The 17169-nt window shown below is 36.1% G+C and overlaps 1 protein-coding gene across 1 annotated transcript in view; it reads left to right on the top strand.

The window, feature by feature from the left end:
• The first annotated feature begins 1103 nt into the window (after nucleotides 1–1103).
• Nucleotides 1104–17169, top strand: part of SKAP2 (src kinase associated phosphoprotein 2) — a 178472-nt gene continuing 162406 nt past the window's right edge. Inside the window, exons 1-3 of the mRNA XM_063100515.1 lie at nucleotides 1104–1340; nucleotides 10855–10960; nucleotides 11590–11615. Of these exons, the coding sequence (XP_062956585.1) occupies nucleotides 1274–1340; nucleotides 10855–10960; nucleotides 11590–11615 (199 nt within the window). The 5' untranslated portion in view covers nucleotides 1104–1273. The remainder of the gene's footprint in view (nucleotides 1341–10854; nucleotides 10961–11589; nucleotides 11616–17169) is intronic.

The following is a 17169-nucleotide window of genomic DNA, read 5'->3' as shown; positions in this document are numbered from 1 at the left end:
CCTGATTCTGTATTCTTCGATTCTGGGGTTTCATTTTCCTCGATGACGAATACGGTTACACGCTAGGTTTTGAGTGATTTTAATGGTTGAGGCACTTGAATGTAATTAATGAGGGTTCTTCAAACAGTTCATGGAAAAATGGAATTAAAAGATAAGAATTCTTCCATGAACTGTTTGAAGACCGCTCGTATATGTGTTTGTATAAGTACATATATATTTTACACACACACACACACTTTTTAAAGGATTTAAAGGAGGCAGAACGTGTCTTTTTGGGGTTTTAGAGAAAACCTGTAAGAAGATTTATAGATAGAAGACAGTCAATAAGTATTTGTTGACTAAATGACCAAGTTGGAGTGAACGGATTTTATAATTTTACTCTGCTAATCACACCAGTAATTTTCTTTTTAATGCTTGCAGATGGACAATGATACCTATGCCTATTTAGCCTTCTGTTTTTGTTTTTCTCCAGGAATAGTACCTAGAACTCCCTACTCTTCCTTCGTAGTGGGAGAAATCAGTCACCCCAAGAGTACGGATTAGGTAGAAGAGTCATGTTAAGAGCCAATCGGAAAGCTCTCCGGAGCAGCTCCAGACCGGATTCTCACGGAGGACTGGCGGAAGATGGGACTTTGTTACCTTCATTCAATCGGACAAAGAAGGCCATAATAGTTTAGGGCGGTCAAAAATTCCCTGTGGGTTACCAGGCAAGGTGTTAAACCTCAGCGGGGCTGACCATTACTCTGAAGGCCACTTAATGGGAAAACTTCTAGGCACCACGGACACATTATTTTCCGGGATCCTGAAGAAAGGGTCAGCCGTTGTGGCGGTACCAGCACTCAAAATGGCAGCAAAGTGCTTCAGACGTCGGATCAGGTGACGCAGCCCCAGTCGGCTCCCTTCCCACCGCCGCTCCTCCTCAAGCTTCCTTTCGCAGTGGTGGGCGTGGCTTGCCTGGAGGCTCTTCGGCGGCCGGGAAAAAACCAAGGGATGCACATGCGCAGTTGGACGCCTCGGGCCCTTGATGCCTCCTCCTCCCCGCCCTTCGCCCCGCCCCGACCTTCCGGGCGGGGCTGGGCCGAGAGTCCAGCTACGGCTGGCTGGAGATTCTGTGACTTCCTTGTTGTGAGCCACGGCCTGGCAGTGTCCGTACTCGTAGTCTCGCTGTCCTTACCGGGACCGTTAGCCCGACTCTAGGTCGCAGCCGCCACCCTCCCCCGTCGGTCACCCTTTCAGCACAGGTCCTATCCCCGCACGCCCCGCGCTACCTAACATGCCCGACCCCAGCAGCACCTTCTCCCCCCACCCCCTCCCTGAGGAAATTAAGAACCTGTTGGCAGGTAACGAGCGGGAAGGGGGCGGATAACGCTGCGGGGCGGGGGCGAGGGGACGGCGAGCCGGTGGGGACAGAAGCTTTCAAGAGTTCTTACTCTCCCTCCTGCCGCTGCCCAAATATTCCGGCCAGTGGGGACGGGACAGGGAGCAGGGGAAAAGGGTGTTTTGTGTGAGAAGGGGAGTGGGCGTGTGTGTTGAGATTTGGTGCGGTGATGGTGGCAAAGCCTTCTTGATGGTCTGCACTAATGGGATCAGAACAATTCTGTGTGTATCGTGACGATGCCGTGTGTGTGTGGGCGTGTGCGTGTGTGAGAGAGACACACAGAGACGCACAGGCGTGGGAAGGACAGGGAGAGGATGAGAGAATGATAATGGGAGCAGAAGTCAAGTAGTTGTTGGGTGGCCCGGCCAGTGGAGGTCGAAGGTGTAGAGATGCAAAGAAATGTCAGAGCCACAGGTGTTAGGGTTAGGGGGGTGGAAGAGTCTGTCATTTCTAAAACTCCCATTTTTCTTGAACATTCAGTCCACTCATATTTAAGACTTTTGAAGAGGGCCTGAGTCTCAAATGGCCACTTATCTTCAGCCTCTGTAACATATTACAGCAAAAAAGGAAGGATGTGTTAAATTCCTACTTCCTGTGTCACACGATGAAAGTACTTGGTCTTTGCATCCTCATCTTCCCCTTTTCAGTTTTACGTTACCATTTATAGGAACTTATTTTAGAAGTTAAAAATGTGGTTCTTCAATGCTATTGTGAATCCACTACTAGTTCATTAATGTACTGGATATGGAGGTGTGTGTTTTCATTAAGGACCAATGAAAAATTTCTTCACACAGTAAAAAAATGTATCTTTTTATGGTAGCACAAATCTTGCCTATCTGATGTTCTGGAATTCTAACCATCATTTACTTTGTCTTGTGTCCATTAGAGTTCTGGAAACTGAATTTTCACTGTTTTATTTTAGTTGTTTCCAAAATATTTGTCTTTCAATAGTGATCATGAATAACTGGGTTAAAAGAGTTTGTCTTAGATACCTGTGTTACTAGTTGCTTTTTAACTCTTAAAAAGCAGTGTCATCTAAAATGTGCCATTTATAATAGTAAATTACCGCTGTAGTAGTTTGAGACCAGATCTCCTAATATGCTGTTATACTATTTTGATGGTTAGCATCATGAATTTAATAGAGAAAATAAAACTAAGTGTGTGAATGCAGGCTTATGTTTGTATGAACACAATACAGTATGATGAGTGCATTTGTAGTGGTATAGTATTTTACTCAAAGAAATGCTTGTTTTCATTAATGGTTACCACTAAGGGAAATATTGAAAGAACTGTAGAGACTGATTTAAGTCAGGTTTTATTCCACTATATGTGAGTTTCACATGAGCACTGATTTTGTTTTACTACAGTTGACATTTTTGTTGTTACAATGCTGGAATTGCTTGTTTAGAATATTATTGTAGGGCTGGGCGGTTAACTCAGTTAGTTAGAACATGGCGTTGATAAAACCAAGTTCCAGGGTTCAATCCCTGTACCAGCCAACCGCCAAAAAAAAAAAAAAAAAAAAAAAAACCCAGAAAGAATATTATTATAATAATCAGATCAGTGTTTATCATTATTCAAAAAATGGATGTTACCATTTTCAGGGTGTTCTAGGTCTGTATTTTTGAATTTAAGAAATAAAGTGCAGACCTCTAGGTGTGTGTTTTTAAAGCTTGGCAGTTCCCAAAGTAGAGAGTTTACTATTTGGATCCATAATTATACATTTACAGATAGTATAATATATAGGTTATGAGACCCTTTATTCTCATATCCACAAGTATTTCATGTGGCCCGTGTTTGTATAATTTAACTAATTACATATTTAAATTATCTGCCAATGCTAACTTCCTGTATATTTCTGCCATCTCTTTGGTCACATAATATACTAGCATAATGTCTGAAATTAGCTTTTTAAAAGTCATTTTATTGACATTTTATTTCACATTATTAAAGCAAATCACATATGAAAAAACACAAAGTATTAACAACAAATTTTAACACATTAAAACTTTGGGGATTATACATTTGTATTACACTTTATTTTCAGAGGGTGTCTTTGAGAGGTATGGGTGTGAGTTGGGGAAGTGTATATATTTAAAGAAATGAAACAAGTGAACCAGGAAGGTTGTTAGCATTTTATGTTTGACAGTAACTAAAATCTTTTTGAGGTAGGGAAGGTGTCACAAGTAGATGCTCTCAGCAGTTATTTCACATATGTTATCCAAGAAATATTGTTGGAGTTGTGCACAATGATTTGTGTAATTCAAGTGTATTGGGTATAATTCATGATTAGATTTAGAATTACTAGAACTATAGAGGAGGTGTTTGTATTGGTTTGAGTTTTAGAGATATTGCTGGCAGATTGTCTAGTATGTTTTCTTTGAAACTAAGAAGAAGATATTGGTAGAGGTGGTTGTAGTTAACCCTTGAGTGCTCTTAGAATGCATAGCACTATGCTTGAATTCCAAAGTAGAGAAGATGAGGAAATTCTTATCTTCATTTAAACTCTTCAGGAGTTGAAAATGCTTTGCTTTCAGAAAAAAAGAATATAAAGTCAAAAGGTAATGGCTATCAAAATAACTTTGCTTAGGGATTTCTCTTTGTGTTCCATGTGCCTATTACCCAAATTGTTATGTCATATGTGTTACTGTTCGACATTTCATCTGCTTGATAGGGAAAGGTGCTCAAATATACTCTTCTTACTATATTTATTATTTTTCTTTCTCTTTATTTTTCTTTCTGATTATGGCAATTTTAGGCTACCCTTTCAATATTTGTCCCCTTTATCCCTTCCCCTTTTGAAAACATTCTATAGAAATGCAAAATAAGTAGAGATTTTTCATTCTGAGTTCAAATTTAATGATACCCTTGAGAAAGTGGCTATATAGTTTAACTGTTACACTTTATGTGGAATCAGTATGTTAAATCTTGAAGGCTTATACTTTTCATATAAAGTGTCAAATTCTTTCTGTTGGGTGACTAGAAAAGAGTTTACACAATTTTGTTAAAAGCAAATTTTGAACTGCATATGCACTACAGGCAGCCTTTGATTCCCCCCACCCCCCACAACAATGGAAGAACAGGTTTAGCCTGGATAATTAAAATCAAAGGATAATCCCAAATGTTGTCCATTTAATCTTCTCCGACATCCAAATATTTTGACTAGGGCTAACAGCAAGAATAATCTTGATTTATGTGAGTTTTTTCCTCCAGTCAGGCAAGAGAGGAACTAGAACCACTGCTCTCTACCTCCCTTCATTTGTTTAATCATCCTTTAAATGCTGGTTTTTAGTAGTTTGCAATCAGATATTCTCATTCATCGTCATTCATTTGTTTTAGGACAAAAAATTTAAAAAAGAAAACTGTAAGAAGATTTTATTTTCTTTTTATTAAATTAGAAAATGAAACCAATGTTAAAAGAAGAAAATAGTGGTTGTCAGTGCTCGGAAAAATCAAAACCAAACCAAACAAACAATAAACAAAGTGGCTGTATAGTTTCTGCAGTGACCTTGAGATTTTGTTCACATGGCAGTCTTGATTAGAAATATTGCATTTTTTCCTATTGGAGATTTCCACAATTTTTTTTTTTTTTTTTTTTTTAACCTTCACACATTACAATCGATAATCCCTTTAGGGGCACTAAATAAAAAATGCAATTCAGTTGAAATAGAGGCAGAAGTTTTTCAATGCTGAGTATAGTATGGCTTGATTTCTGCGTTTCCGAAGTTACATTTATAATTTGCTCAACATTTTGCTTTTATTTTTCCTATGAGAATTATTTGTAGTGTATCTAGTGTCCCATAACTTCCTTCTGGGGCATTGGCTGAGTATATAAAGGGAAGAGTGCCACCTACTGAGTCACCAATAGTCACCTACTTTTTTAGCACCTGGATTTTCCTACAGAGCAAGAATAAGCCTGACCCATTTTGGCAGCCATAACTAATGAGCATAAAGTTGATATGGGAACATTTAATCTCAAAATGAAGTCAATCTCTGACACCACTAATATTTTCTCTGCTAGAAATAGGAATATATGTTTGTAAATCAAGGGATCAGAAGTTTATAGAGTTTTTTCTTTGGATCAAATAATATAGATGGAATTAAAATGTGATGTTAGGGAAATTATTTGCCTATTTATCTTAAGCGTATAATGTCCTGCTTTTTCTTGGGAGGGGATCTTTTGCATGGCTTTCCACTGAGAGTATTTTCATTTCAGATTACTAAATAAGGCTCTTGATATCATTATACTGGGTGTTTTGTTTTGTTTTGTTTTCCTGGCGGCTGGTCAGTACAGAGATCAAACTCTGTATGCAGTTTTTATAGTTACTCAATCCAAATGATTATTGTTTTTCTTTTAAAAGAGGAATCTAAATATGCTAAAAAATGAGCAGTATATGAAAAATTTCCAAATGAGCTTATCTCTACCTTATCAGCATCAAAGTAATACTAGAAAGAAGGTTGAAACAGTAGGAAAAGCCTCTGGTGATTTGAAACGGTTCAGTTGTCTCTCATAAATTTAAGATTAAGTGTCATATATGGGTGATAAAAGTGGCATAGGCTAGGTTTTATATACTCATTATTCACTTAGTTTGTCTTTTTCAATTAAAGCCAAGTCTATCTTTTTCATTCCACTGAGTTTACATTTCTTTTTCAATCACATTCTGGACACATTACAATAGATGCTGCCTAACAGTGAATATAGTGTAAATCTCAGACTAAAGTGCAATTCACTGTGGCTTCTTTTAAAATTAGTGGTAAAAAACATTTTGATTATTGTAAGGTGCGATTTATCAATAGTCATCTTTCAGAGGTTGAAAGATGTTTAGCTTTATCTTTCAACAGCCCAACTTTCTATCAAAATAAATCATTTAGCCTCCAAAGCCAATTTTGAGACCTTTGTCAGGTGATTGGATTGTAGGACTCAGGTATGTTTTACCAATTATATTGTGAGAAATAAGAATTCTTGTGCCTGTTCATGTTTTTTCATGTTTGAAAAGTGCATAGTTCAACCATAACCTATAAAAGTGCTAGGTAATCAAGGGAAAGACATTGATTAGAACAATCAATAACTTTTCAATTAGCCATTTTCAACTTTAGGCATTTGGCTCCATTGATCGGCGTGTGCCCAATTTAATTGATTTTTATGTTTTCACCAGTAGTTTTTTGGTCAGACCATGCCCTGTTTTAATAGAAAAGAAAAATGTGTCTTTTTGTTCTGACAGGAGCTTAAATTCTAGGTTAGAATCCTTACCACATTAGTTTGGTGACATCACATCTCAGGTTCAAAGTGAATACAAAGTGAAACCTGGCCCAATTCATAAAGTAGAGAGAGACATGGAATTAAAGTAGTAAAACCATTTGGGGTACTATGTGATTGTTTTTACACTTCTGTTATTCATCTGGAGCAGAGCAAATGGTGATGGATTCAGCCCAGTTCTTGCCCCCTCCTCTATACAGTTAAGGCCATCACAGGCTGTGTATGTGTGTGCGCTCACACGTGCATGTATAGAGAGGTACTGGGTGGTTGGGGCACTAGGCAGGAAGACAAGGGTGTTACTTTTGTGACTTATTTACAACCTACAGCTTGCAAGTCCTATTCCAGGCTGTTTGCTAGTGGGGGATGGTGAGGACAAGTGGTCACCTCAGCTCTCTTCAAGAGTGGGAACCTATACTACATAGGTTTCGAGAAGACAACAGTTGATTTTATTGTTTGCAAGAATTTTAAAACTGTGCTAACCTTGTTTGTTTCCACCTTTTCACTGTGTGATCTGTGTGGAAGTTGGTAGAAGCCAGTTAGAGAGAGAGAGAGAGACAGAGAGAGAGAGAGAGACAGAGAGAGAGAGAGAGACAGAGAGAGAGAGAGAGAGAGAGTGTGTGTGTGTGTGTGTGTGTGTGTGTGTGTGTGTGTCAGATACCTGTCCCAACCACTCCAGGACTCCAAGGGAAGATGAGATAGCAGTTTTTCTAGGGATTTTGTAGTTACCAAAAAAAGAAAAGAGAGAAAGGAAAATTGGAGTACCGTTCAGTGATTCGGTGTAAGTGTTAACCTCTCAGGGCTATTGAGAGGTTTCCAAGTTAAACTGCTTAAGGATTGCTGATCCAGAACATGCCATCTTTCAATTTTATTTTCAGACGTTAACATTTATCTACAGAGCAGTTGTAAATCTGATCTTTTCAGTGGCTTTCTCCCCCAGATCCTTACAGCTGTACAGGGAGATAAGGTTTACTCTTGACAATGTGAAGGTATAACAGGAGCAAAAATCACCAGCACGTTTACTTTTGCCTGAATCACTTTTTCCTGATGATGACTGGGGGGGGGGGGGGGGGGCGGGGGCGGCTGATGGAGGCGGGTGTAATTCTGGGGTTAAATGCAGGCTGCGCAGACCTGCAGTCTATGTGGCTGCGGGCCGGTGGTGCAGCGGGGGAGGGTGGTTTGACCTGGTGCGTTGGGCGCTCCCGGTTTCCCGGGACCTTCTACCTGAGAGGGAGGCCCGGGTGGACCGAGCAAGAGAGGATTTCTACCTCACAAGGCCAAGAGGCAAGCGGCAGGCTGACCTTTCCTTGTAATCACATTAGGGTGTTTCCCCGAATTACAGGCAGTCGGGAGGCAGTGAAATCTACATATTAACTGAGGGACGCGACCCCTAAAGAAAGGAAGAAGAAGGTTAACGCGCTTGCTAGTTTACCGCGCTTGCTAGTTTACTGTCTGAGGGCTATTGAGAGCACAATAAAAAGCTTCAAATCTCTTTTCAAACCAGCCAGAGGAGCGCTTGATTTGCTCAGGACTTTTATTGCTCGCTTTTGAAATATTACCCTGGCTCTGAGCTACAAAGCCTCAGATTCAGCCCCATTTGTCTGTCAAGGGCGCTGCCCTGAGCCCGGCTCTCCCTGCTCACAGCTCCGCTGATGGGAATCCTGGGGTTTAACACTCGAGAGTCGAGTTTCTCAGAGAGCAGAACTGAAGCATCTCCCAGGAAAGACCGAGTGACTTCTTGGCGCTTGCTGCGCCTTTGCGCCGGGAGAGCAGGGTCGTGCCTCGTGCAGGTTCCCGGCCGAAGGCTGCCGGCACATCCAGGGAGTCTCCTTTGCCTGGGAGAGGCTGGTTTTGTTCGATTCCAAAATAAACGGGCAAAGTGTAGATTTTAAGAAATAACCTAGCTTTCAAAAGTTGTAAAACCAACCAAGTCTGTGGGCAATCAACAAACTAAGATTATTGCAGGAGCTGCTTCCTGTTTAAAGTGCTTAATTTATTTAAGGAAACAAAACAAAACATCAAGCAAACAGCAAAGCATTTCCTGCTCTCGCCACGTCTCCTTTGAGAAATAATTACCAAAAAAGTCAATGTTTAGTAAATCTTTTTAGTTGCTTTAAACCCTTTTCTGGAAAAAGCTTGGGAATAAATACATTGAAAAAGACTAAAAATACAGATATTTTTCCTTACCCAATCTCTGAATATCCCTCTCCCCCCACCCAACCCATAGTGAGTCTTCTTGCAGTCCCACATTCTTTCAGCAAATATTTTCTCATAAAATAGTAGCATGGATCAGTATTTTAAAAACATTTGGGGGTGGGTGGGGTTGTTAGGAAACACTGTATAGAGCATTGTAGCCTGTTTTGTTTTCTGAGTTTTTATAGAACTGAAATGACCTTTAAAAGAAATAATTCTTGGGCCATAATTCGTTCTGTTATTGCGTTGTCAGAAGATAGAAAATAGATCCTGTTTGTTTACACTTTGATTGTATAATAAAAATGTAAAATAGGCAATTAAATACTCGTGGAAGAGGGAATTAAAGACAAACATTGAGTGAAAATAACATTAAGCAGACTATTCACCAGTCATTGTGCCAGTGATTCCACCAAGTATCGAGAGGGGTTGGAAGAGAGAATCAGCAAGAGGAATGTACTTCTTCCCTAACTCCACTTTGTCATAGGAGATACTGTAACCATCTGAATGTCCAAAGCTTGTTTGCTTTGGGTACAAAATTTAAATAATTTAGAAGGGCACGCATCTTTATAAGTTTCTTTATTTTGTACTCACTTTAGATGTTTGGGTTTAATTTGCACCAGTACTGGATAATGTCTCTACGTCCCCCTTTTCAAAATATAGGCAACTCAAGAAAAGAGAAGCTGAGACATTTTTCTTTCATTTCGATACTTTTAGCACATTACTCATTAATGGACTTTAAATCAGAAACTATTTTTAAATATTATTACAAGATTAAATTTTAATTATTTCACTTGCCATATTGACTTAGTGAAAAATTACCTTTACACGTTTATTATGAAGGTGTAACTGTTTAATCGCCTTTCCTCATTGGATCAAGGTATTTTTGAAATCAAGAACTTAAAATCAGTTACAAACAATCTACCCCATGTACTAGGTTTAAAATTGTTAATTGTAAGTAGTTGATAGTATTTATTATGCTACTTGGAATTACTTACATATATTATTATTATGTTTTGATACCATCTTTTTATCAGTGTGAGTTAGGAGACAAAGTAATTAAATAGAAAGTAAAACATGCATACATCTCTTCAATATGAAATATGGATGATTTATAGCCATGCTTGCTTAAATTTTTTTTGTAGTATCCTCTTTATTAGATATTTCGAGATGAGCTTTGAAATTCTGGGAATAAAGTTAAGTTGCACAGTATTTCATGAACAACAAGAATGGAATTATTATAAAAATCAAACCTTGGAATTTTACATGAGAGAGAACAGACAACAGAATAATTTAGAAGTTTACTAAAATTTTTAAAAAGAAGCTATGGGGGAATGTAGTGGAAGAATCTATTTTTCTACTTCTTCCTTTATTTAAGAAATATTTCAGGTGGTGTTGATAGCAAGACAGGAAGCAAGAGCTCACAAAAGTACACAACTGGTTATCTTTTTTATTTGAGGATGGCCAGAGTGGGTGGGGCAGGTAGAAAGGAGTTGATTTGGGAATCTTGGCTAGAAAAAAGGGATTTATGTTTTCCTTTAAAGAATTAAATATTGTGTATATCTGAAAATGGATGACACTGGGAAAAATAGACCCTTGCCAGAGACATTAGCTTATCTTGATGTAATATTGTGAATGACCTGTTCCTATAGGAACTTAAAAAATACTATAAAATGATAGTAACACATGCATAAAAGCTTGGTGCTTGCTTTTATATGAGAATTTGTTTTATGGGGCACCATTATTTATTAAAACTTGTGTGCTTCTTCCTGGTTTAATGATGCCAGGCATCCAAATAGCATTTGCTGTGCTAAGCATAAGTAGAACATACAAATTTTATTAGCTAAGTGGTGAACAGATTTTTCCAATTTAGTATTTCAAACATACTTCAACTGTTATGCTTTGGATTGATAAGTAACTATAACAAATTGTACGGATATTAACACTTATATGTAGAAACAATCATTTTCCTATTTGTCTTCACAAAAAATTCTTATAATGTGTATCCTGTTTCTTACATTTCATGGTTTAGATGTTGAAACATTTGTAGCAGACATACTGAGGGGGGAAAATTTATCCAAGAAAGCGAAGGAAAAGAGAGAATCCCTTATCAAGAAGATAAAAGATGTAAAGTCTACGTAAGTCATTTGCCTTTTATTAATAATTTCTTATTTAGAAGCAACTTTGTAATTAACATTTTAAGAAGGAATTGAATATCATGGAATTAAATTTTTTATGTTCTAATTTAATTGCTGTTGAGTATTTTTAAAGGACAAAGATATATTTTCATTGTAATAGTTTTTAAACGCAGACATGCTTATCATAATGCTCTTTTTTTGTGAAGTCTCTTGATTATGTATTTTTCTAAGCATTCTAGCAAAATCCAACTGTTTATTTTGATTATCTGAGGGTATATTTGATTTAATTGATAAGACATAGGTAGATTGAGGATTTTAATATAAACATGGAAAATACCTCAGACACTGAAAAAGATAATCCTTTTAATTGTTACTACTTTAAATGAATAAATGTAATATAGATTATAGGTATTAAAGATATCCTCATTTTACTACTGTACTTAAATCTTTAAAAATAATTTTATTATAAATTCCTAAGCCTTTTGGAATTGTCATTTTGGGACAGGAAATAGTTTTTTCTCTAGATGTATATTTATGGTATAGATTTTGGATTTGAATTATTGCCACTGGTAATAACTTGTTTTGATTTTCAACCTAATTTTAAAATATAATGTTCTTTTATTTTGCAGCTATCTTCAAGAATTTCAAGACAAAGGTAAATTTTCAAGTTTGCCAAACTTGAAATTTTTTTCCTCTGTGGAAATTTTCAATAGGATAATCTAACATACTGAAATTTGACAGTTGGAATCAAAATTTAAATTTCCATATTGTATACTTAGACCTTCAAGATGAGAGTGCTAGCTCCCCCTGCTGAGAAAAAAATTAAAAAGCATATCTAGAATCTACTCTGTATAGCCTTCTGATGCAGAAATCTCTGGTTTTGTGTTCTTAGAGTACATTGCCTACAGTTACACATGAAGTAATGTAGTGAAGCAGCAGTGTCATATCAACGCGATACCATTTAACACTGCAGAGATTATTTTATAGTAGTGGTGGGAGCAGGAGGGCCTGTGGCTGGGTGCTCACAGGTAACATTTTTGAAGGATTTTTTAAAAGCAGTATAAATTTTTTCTGAGAACACGATTAAAATCTTTTTCAAATGCTAATTTTTGCTTTCCTTGTGGTTCTTTTGATATGAATAAATATGTGCTATAGAAATTTTTAAAGAAGGGAATTCAATTTCATTTTTTTAAACTATGTGAGAATGTTGGTAACCTGATTATCTTCCTTTGGAATTAAGAGACAGTTGCTTAGCATACCAAAAACCAGATCAGGACAGGCATAGGAAGTTCCTACTACTTCATGTATTCAGTTCTGTAAAGGAAACTGAGTATAGCCCTTACTTTCTTGATGCTAATTCATAGGTCATGACCTACATAGTGGATGCTGGTATGAGGATCATAACATGAGGTCAGTTAACCTACATGGAGCTAGGTTCTCAGTTTAAGGAAAAAACAAGAGTGTGGCACTTTCTAACTGGGGTTAGCAGATGCCACGGACTAATTCATATTTGTGCCAACTGATAAGTGAGAGGGTAATGACAATTTCAATAAACCAAGTACTTAACCAGACAAACCTAAAAATCAGTTAAAAGGAAGTCACAGTTTCTTTTCACACTAAATCATCAAGGTCAGTGTGATTGAAGAGATGAGATTTTTTTTCCATATTAAGATTCTCAACACTATTAAATAAAGAGAAGAGTGGGAAATTTCTCCTCCCCACAGATACCCACTTTTTTGTGCTGTACAGTGAATCCTTAACTATGAGCTTAATCGTGTTGCATTTTCCTTATTTGAATATAAAAATGAATTTACACATTTTAATTGTGATAACTTTTATATTATTTATATTATTTATGGAGGAATATTAGATACTCGATTCTGCCTCTTCTTAAAAGTCACATTTTGTTCCAGTGATTACTTATTGAACTTTCATTATGGTTTAATTATTTGTGCATTAAAAAATTTTAAGCCAGGAAACTATGATAAGTTGTTGTATAGTTGTATATGGTTCAGTAATAGTGTAGGAACTTTCCCTTTGGTATTTATTCTGTTTTAGAACTTGTTCAGGTGTGCAGATACTAAAATTACATTACTGAGATGCATTTTTTGTGTCCAAAGAGAATAGAAGTTTATAAAGTATTTGATAGAAATTGAAAAATGAACCTAAAATAAGAGAAGAGTCAAATAACGTGGAATTCAGAGATTCCCCATAATCATTTCCCTCTGAATAAGTCATTTGTAGTTCAATATTGCTATATTGAGTTAACTAATCACCAAGAGTGCCTGCTAATAAATAAGCCTATGGATAAATTAGATGTAGACCTTGGAGAAATAGGAGAAGCTGAGTAATTTTATAACATTGAACTCTCAAAGTATATTTAGCTTTGTTCTAAAAAGACTTTCTATAGTTTGTTAGGAATTGTAAAGGGTACAGATATAATAGTTGCAAAGTAATTATTCAGAATACATTGCTTTTTAAAAATAGGAATTTATTATCAGATCTCTACATAGAGTAAATTCAATTCTAAGGATGTTTTGATGGTGCCCCTACATTTTTCCCTTTGGTATTAGAGTCTTCATCCAAGGAGATCTAGGCAGAATTCCTTTTGGCTGTTTTCCCGGCGTGCGTGTGCGTGCACTATCTCTCTCTCTCTCCCCCCGCCCCATCTCTTAGGTCAATATAGCGTCATAAGAAAGTAACAGAAGCGTTTTCTTCCTTTTTACCTTTATATCCCTATTTGTTTTATATACTGTGTTTTTAAAATGGCAGTTTAGTACCATTTTAATACCATTACCAGGAGAAGAAATGGCCAGGTAGAGAGTTTTTAAATAAAATGAGTTGATTCAGATTTATTTGTGTCTAATAAGTAGGCTCCTAATTTCTCTAGTGTACATAGATGTCTATCACCCTTCCTCACTTCCCTCACATATCACTCCCTCTCTTAACCTATATAATCTCCCATCCTGAGATTTAACAATACAGAATTTGCAGTTTGATGTATTTCTATTCTTAAAATTAATTGAATTGATAACGATCGTTGAAACGCTGAGCTGCATAGATCTGAGAAGACTTTGTTTTGTATTTCCATTTTTGGCAAGAATAGTTTGTATTGGTATAAACTTAATTACAGTGGCTTCTAGATTTTGAGGCTTGTCCATTAAGCTGATTTTCCACTAATTCATTTATATTCATTTCTATAGAAAGCTGTTGTTTTAAAACTTCTCTTTTCATTTCTTTAATTTATTAAGGTTCTCCTTTTATCTCCTTATATACTCAAGCCTAGATTCCCCATTGGAGAGGTCTGACAAATTTGAATTTTAGAACAATTATGTTAGTTTCCTTTTTTTTTTTTTTTTTTTTTTTAATGGCAGCTGGCTGGTACAGGGATCCAAACCCTGACCTTATAACACTGCTCTAAGCAGCTGAGTTAACCGGCCAGCCATTAGTTTTCTAAATTCCTTATTTTACTTGTATTTAGGAAATATTTGAATCTAATCAGCTAGAGTACATCTTGCTTAGTCTAGTCCCTGTTATTAATATGAAATATTGCCTATTTTATCTAGAATAGAGTTCCTTCTTATATCCTTCAAAGTTTTATATACAACAGAACCTTAGTTTCCTAGTTGTAGGATAACCTAGTACTATAAAGTTGTAAAAAGTGTCCTCCTGAATACAGAATTGGACTTCTACTAGATAATTATTTTAGAATTGTTCTGTATCATGTAACAGGGTCATAGGTCTCTTAAATGTGACTTGAAATAATTATTTTTGCAACGAGAATATAGTACTATTTGAATAAAGATTGACTAGAATTTTCATAAGTTTTGTTTTATTTTGTTTTTTGGTTTTTGTCAGCTGGCTGGTGCAGGGATCAAACCCTGGACTTTGGTGTTTTTCATCACCACGCTCTAACTAACTGAGCTAACTGGCCAGCCCCAGAGATTTCTTATATATATTAGGTACATGATAAAAAAGTTTTACTTATAGTTGTATCTTGGCCTTATATTAGCCTTGTTTTACTCCAGTGAGGATTTAGGTGTGATGACTTCCATTATAGAATGATTTACTGAAATAAGATAATATGAAAATACCTGCATGTTATACACAGTAGGTGTTCAATTTATTCATACATAAAAGGGGTCCTCAAAAAATTCATGGAAAGATTTGTATTATCTTTCAATTTCATTTTTTCACAAACTTTTTGAAGTACCCTTGTATTCTCAGATTCAACTTCATTTGTCAAGAAGATTTAAGTTAGTCTTAATTTATAAATTCAGTTTTCAACTAATTTGGGGAAAATTATAAGTTATTGAAATGAGGGCATACATATTAACATGAAAGAAATATTTCAAGAGAATGTTTTTCAAATTTGTAAAATATTTGTATCTACAGTTTTTTTAAATGTGAGTATATTGCTATAGATGATACAGCTAAAAAGCAGTCATTTCCTCCTTTAAAACCTCTTTTTCCTCTAATTATAAAAAAATTTATTCAGTGGATTTTGACTGTAAAACTCCATTTATGTTGTTAAAATGCATAGACTTACTAGAAAGCAATTTCCTTTGACCTTTTTATTTGTATTATTTCTTAAGTTAATGGACTAAATTATTTTTTTAAATAGCAGGACGGTTAGGTAAGAGGGATCCATTTTAATTTGTCCTAATGGAATCCTTAAGAATAGCAGAAAAGTCAGAAGTTTGAATGATCTTTAATTTCCTTTTTGTACCCTTCCTAACATAGTATATTTTCTGTTGAAAGGTAGCTCCATAATGAAATCTGAGCAAATAACTTGCAGCTTTTTCCTTCTACTACCTACCCTCATCCAGTGCCTTATAGAAATGTGTTAAGCGTGTTCGAGATTGTGGGGCCTACAGTAGAAGAAGTATATTCCAGAGACAGTGCTTGAGGAACGGTATCCTTATTTTAAGCTCTGCCTCAGTTTGTACAAGAAGTTGTCCTTACTATTTGCATGCTTTAAATTAGCCTTCCTATTGTAGAAGAATTATGAGGAGAATCTTCTTAGTTGTGGTGACCTATATCCTTCAAAGTCTAAAGAATCAAACTTCCCTTGAGCAACCACAAGTTAAATGCTTACGTCTGTATATTTAGCTGTATGTTATTACTTGGGAAATTGGTTTGGACAAGTTAACTAACTAGAGAATTAGAAATTAATTTGTTTTCACTCGAGTTTGTCTTTTATGTTCTGTGAGAGGGAATGGTTATCATCTAAATTTTATGTATATTATTTAGTTTATTGTTTACCTGATTATGTTTAAAATAGGACCGTATTTGGCAAAACAAGCAGTAAATTGGGCAAATCACCTTCAATGGTGATAGACATCATGACTGTTCAGTTGCTGTTAGGCTGCATCTCTCGGCATTTAGGAAAATGCTAATTGATGATGAGCCATATAAAAAAGAATGGCTAATAGTGGTTTGAACCCAACTATTATAAATTTAAAAATGGTTTTGAGAGAAAAATGTTGCTGTGGTATGATTAAGCCTTGATTTTGCTGTGATATTTAAGTTGTCACTGAAATTATAGGAAGGGAAATCTTGGATCATTGGCTTTTAGACTGTTAACTTTGTATCGTTAATTAAACTTTTGAAAGTTGTGGGATAAATCACATGCTTTTCTATGGAAACAAGAAACAGTATTAATGAGCAACAACCCAATAATTACCCTTGTGAGTACATAACAGGGACACATTCATGTCCTTTCTTTGTGCAATAACTTTTACAAAGAAGTATTTTTAAACTGATCATTAATTTTATGACCACAGAAATGAGATGCAAAATTTATGCTGTTGTCATTGGCACAGGCTCAAGGCACCACTGACATTATGTGTGATTGTAATAGAATGGCTGCCAACTAATGATTCTGTAGACATTTCATTTGAGCGTGCTTTTCTTTTAGATGTCTGATTAGGCTGTAATGCTTTCAATTATGTCTGTAAATTGTATTGGATACGTTTACCTGATGCCCAATGTTGATTTGCAGTTCAGTTTTCTATTACATAAACACAAGTTGAACATTTTCCTTTTAATTTATAGAAATCTTTGCAGGTATAGCTACAAATAGCCCCTGGGGAAGAAAAATGCTTTGCATTACTCAACAGCGACCCCTGTGTTCAATTAAAGCTCTTTATAAGCTGCTGTCTTATGCTCTTCGTGGGGATGACCAAAAAATTAGGGAGCGGGAAAGG

This window comes from Cynocephalus volans, chromosome 6 (assembly GCF_027409185.1).
Source record: "Cynocephalus volans isolate mCynVol1 chromosome 6, mCynVol1.pri, whole genome shotgun sequence".
In the NCBI taxonomy this organism is placed as follows: Eukaryota; Metazoa; Chordata; class Mammalia; order Dermoptera; family Cynocephalidae; genus Cynocephalus; species Cynocephalus volans.
This window is presented reverse-complemented; position numbering and strand designations above follow the sequence as displayed.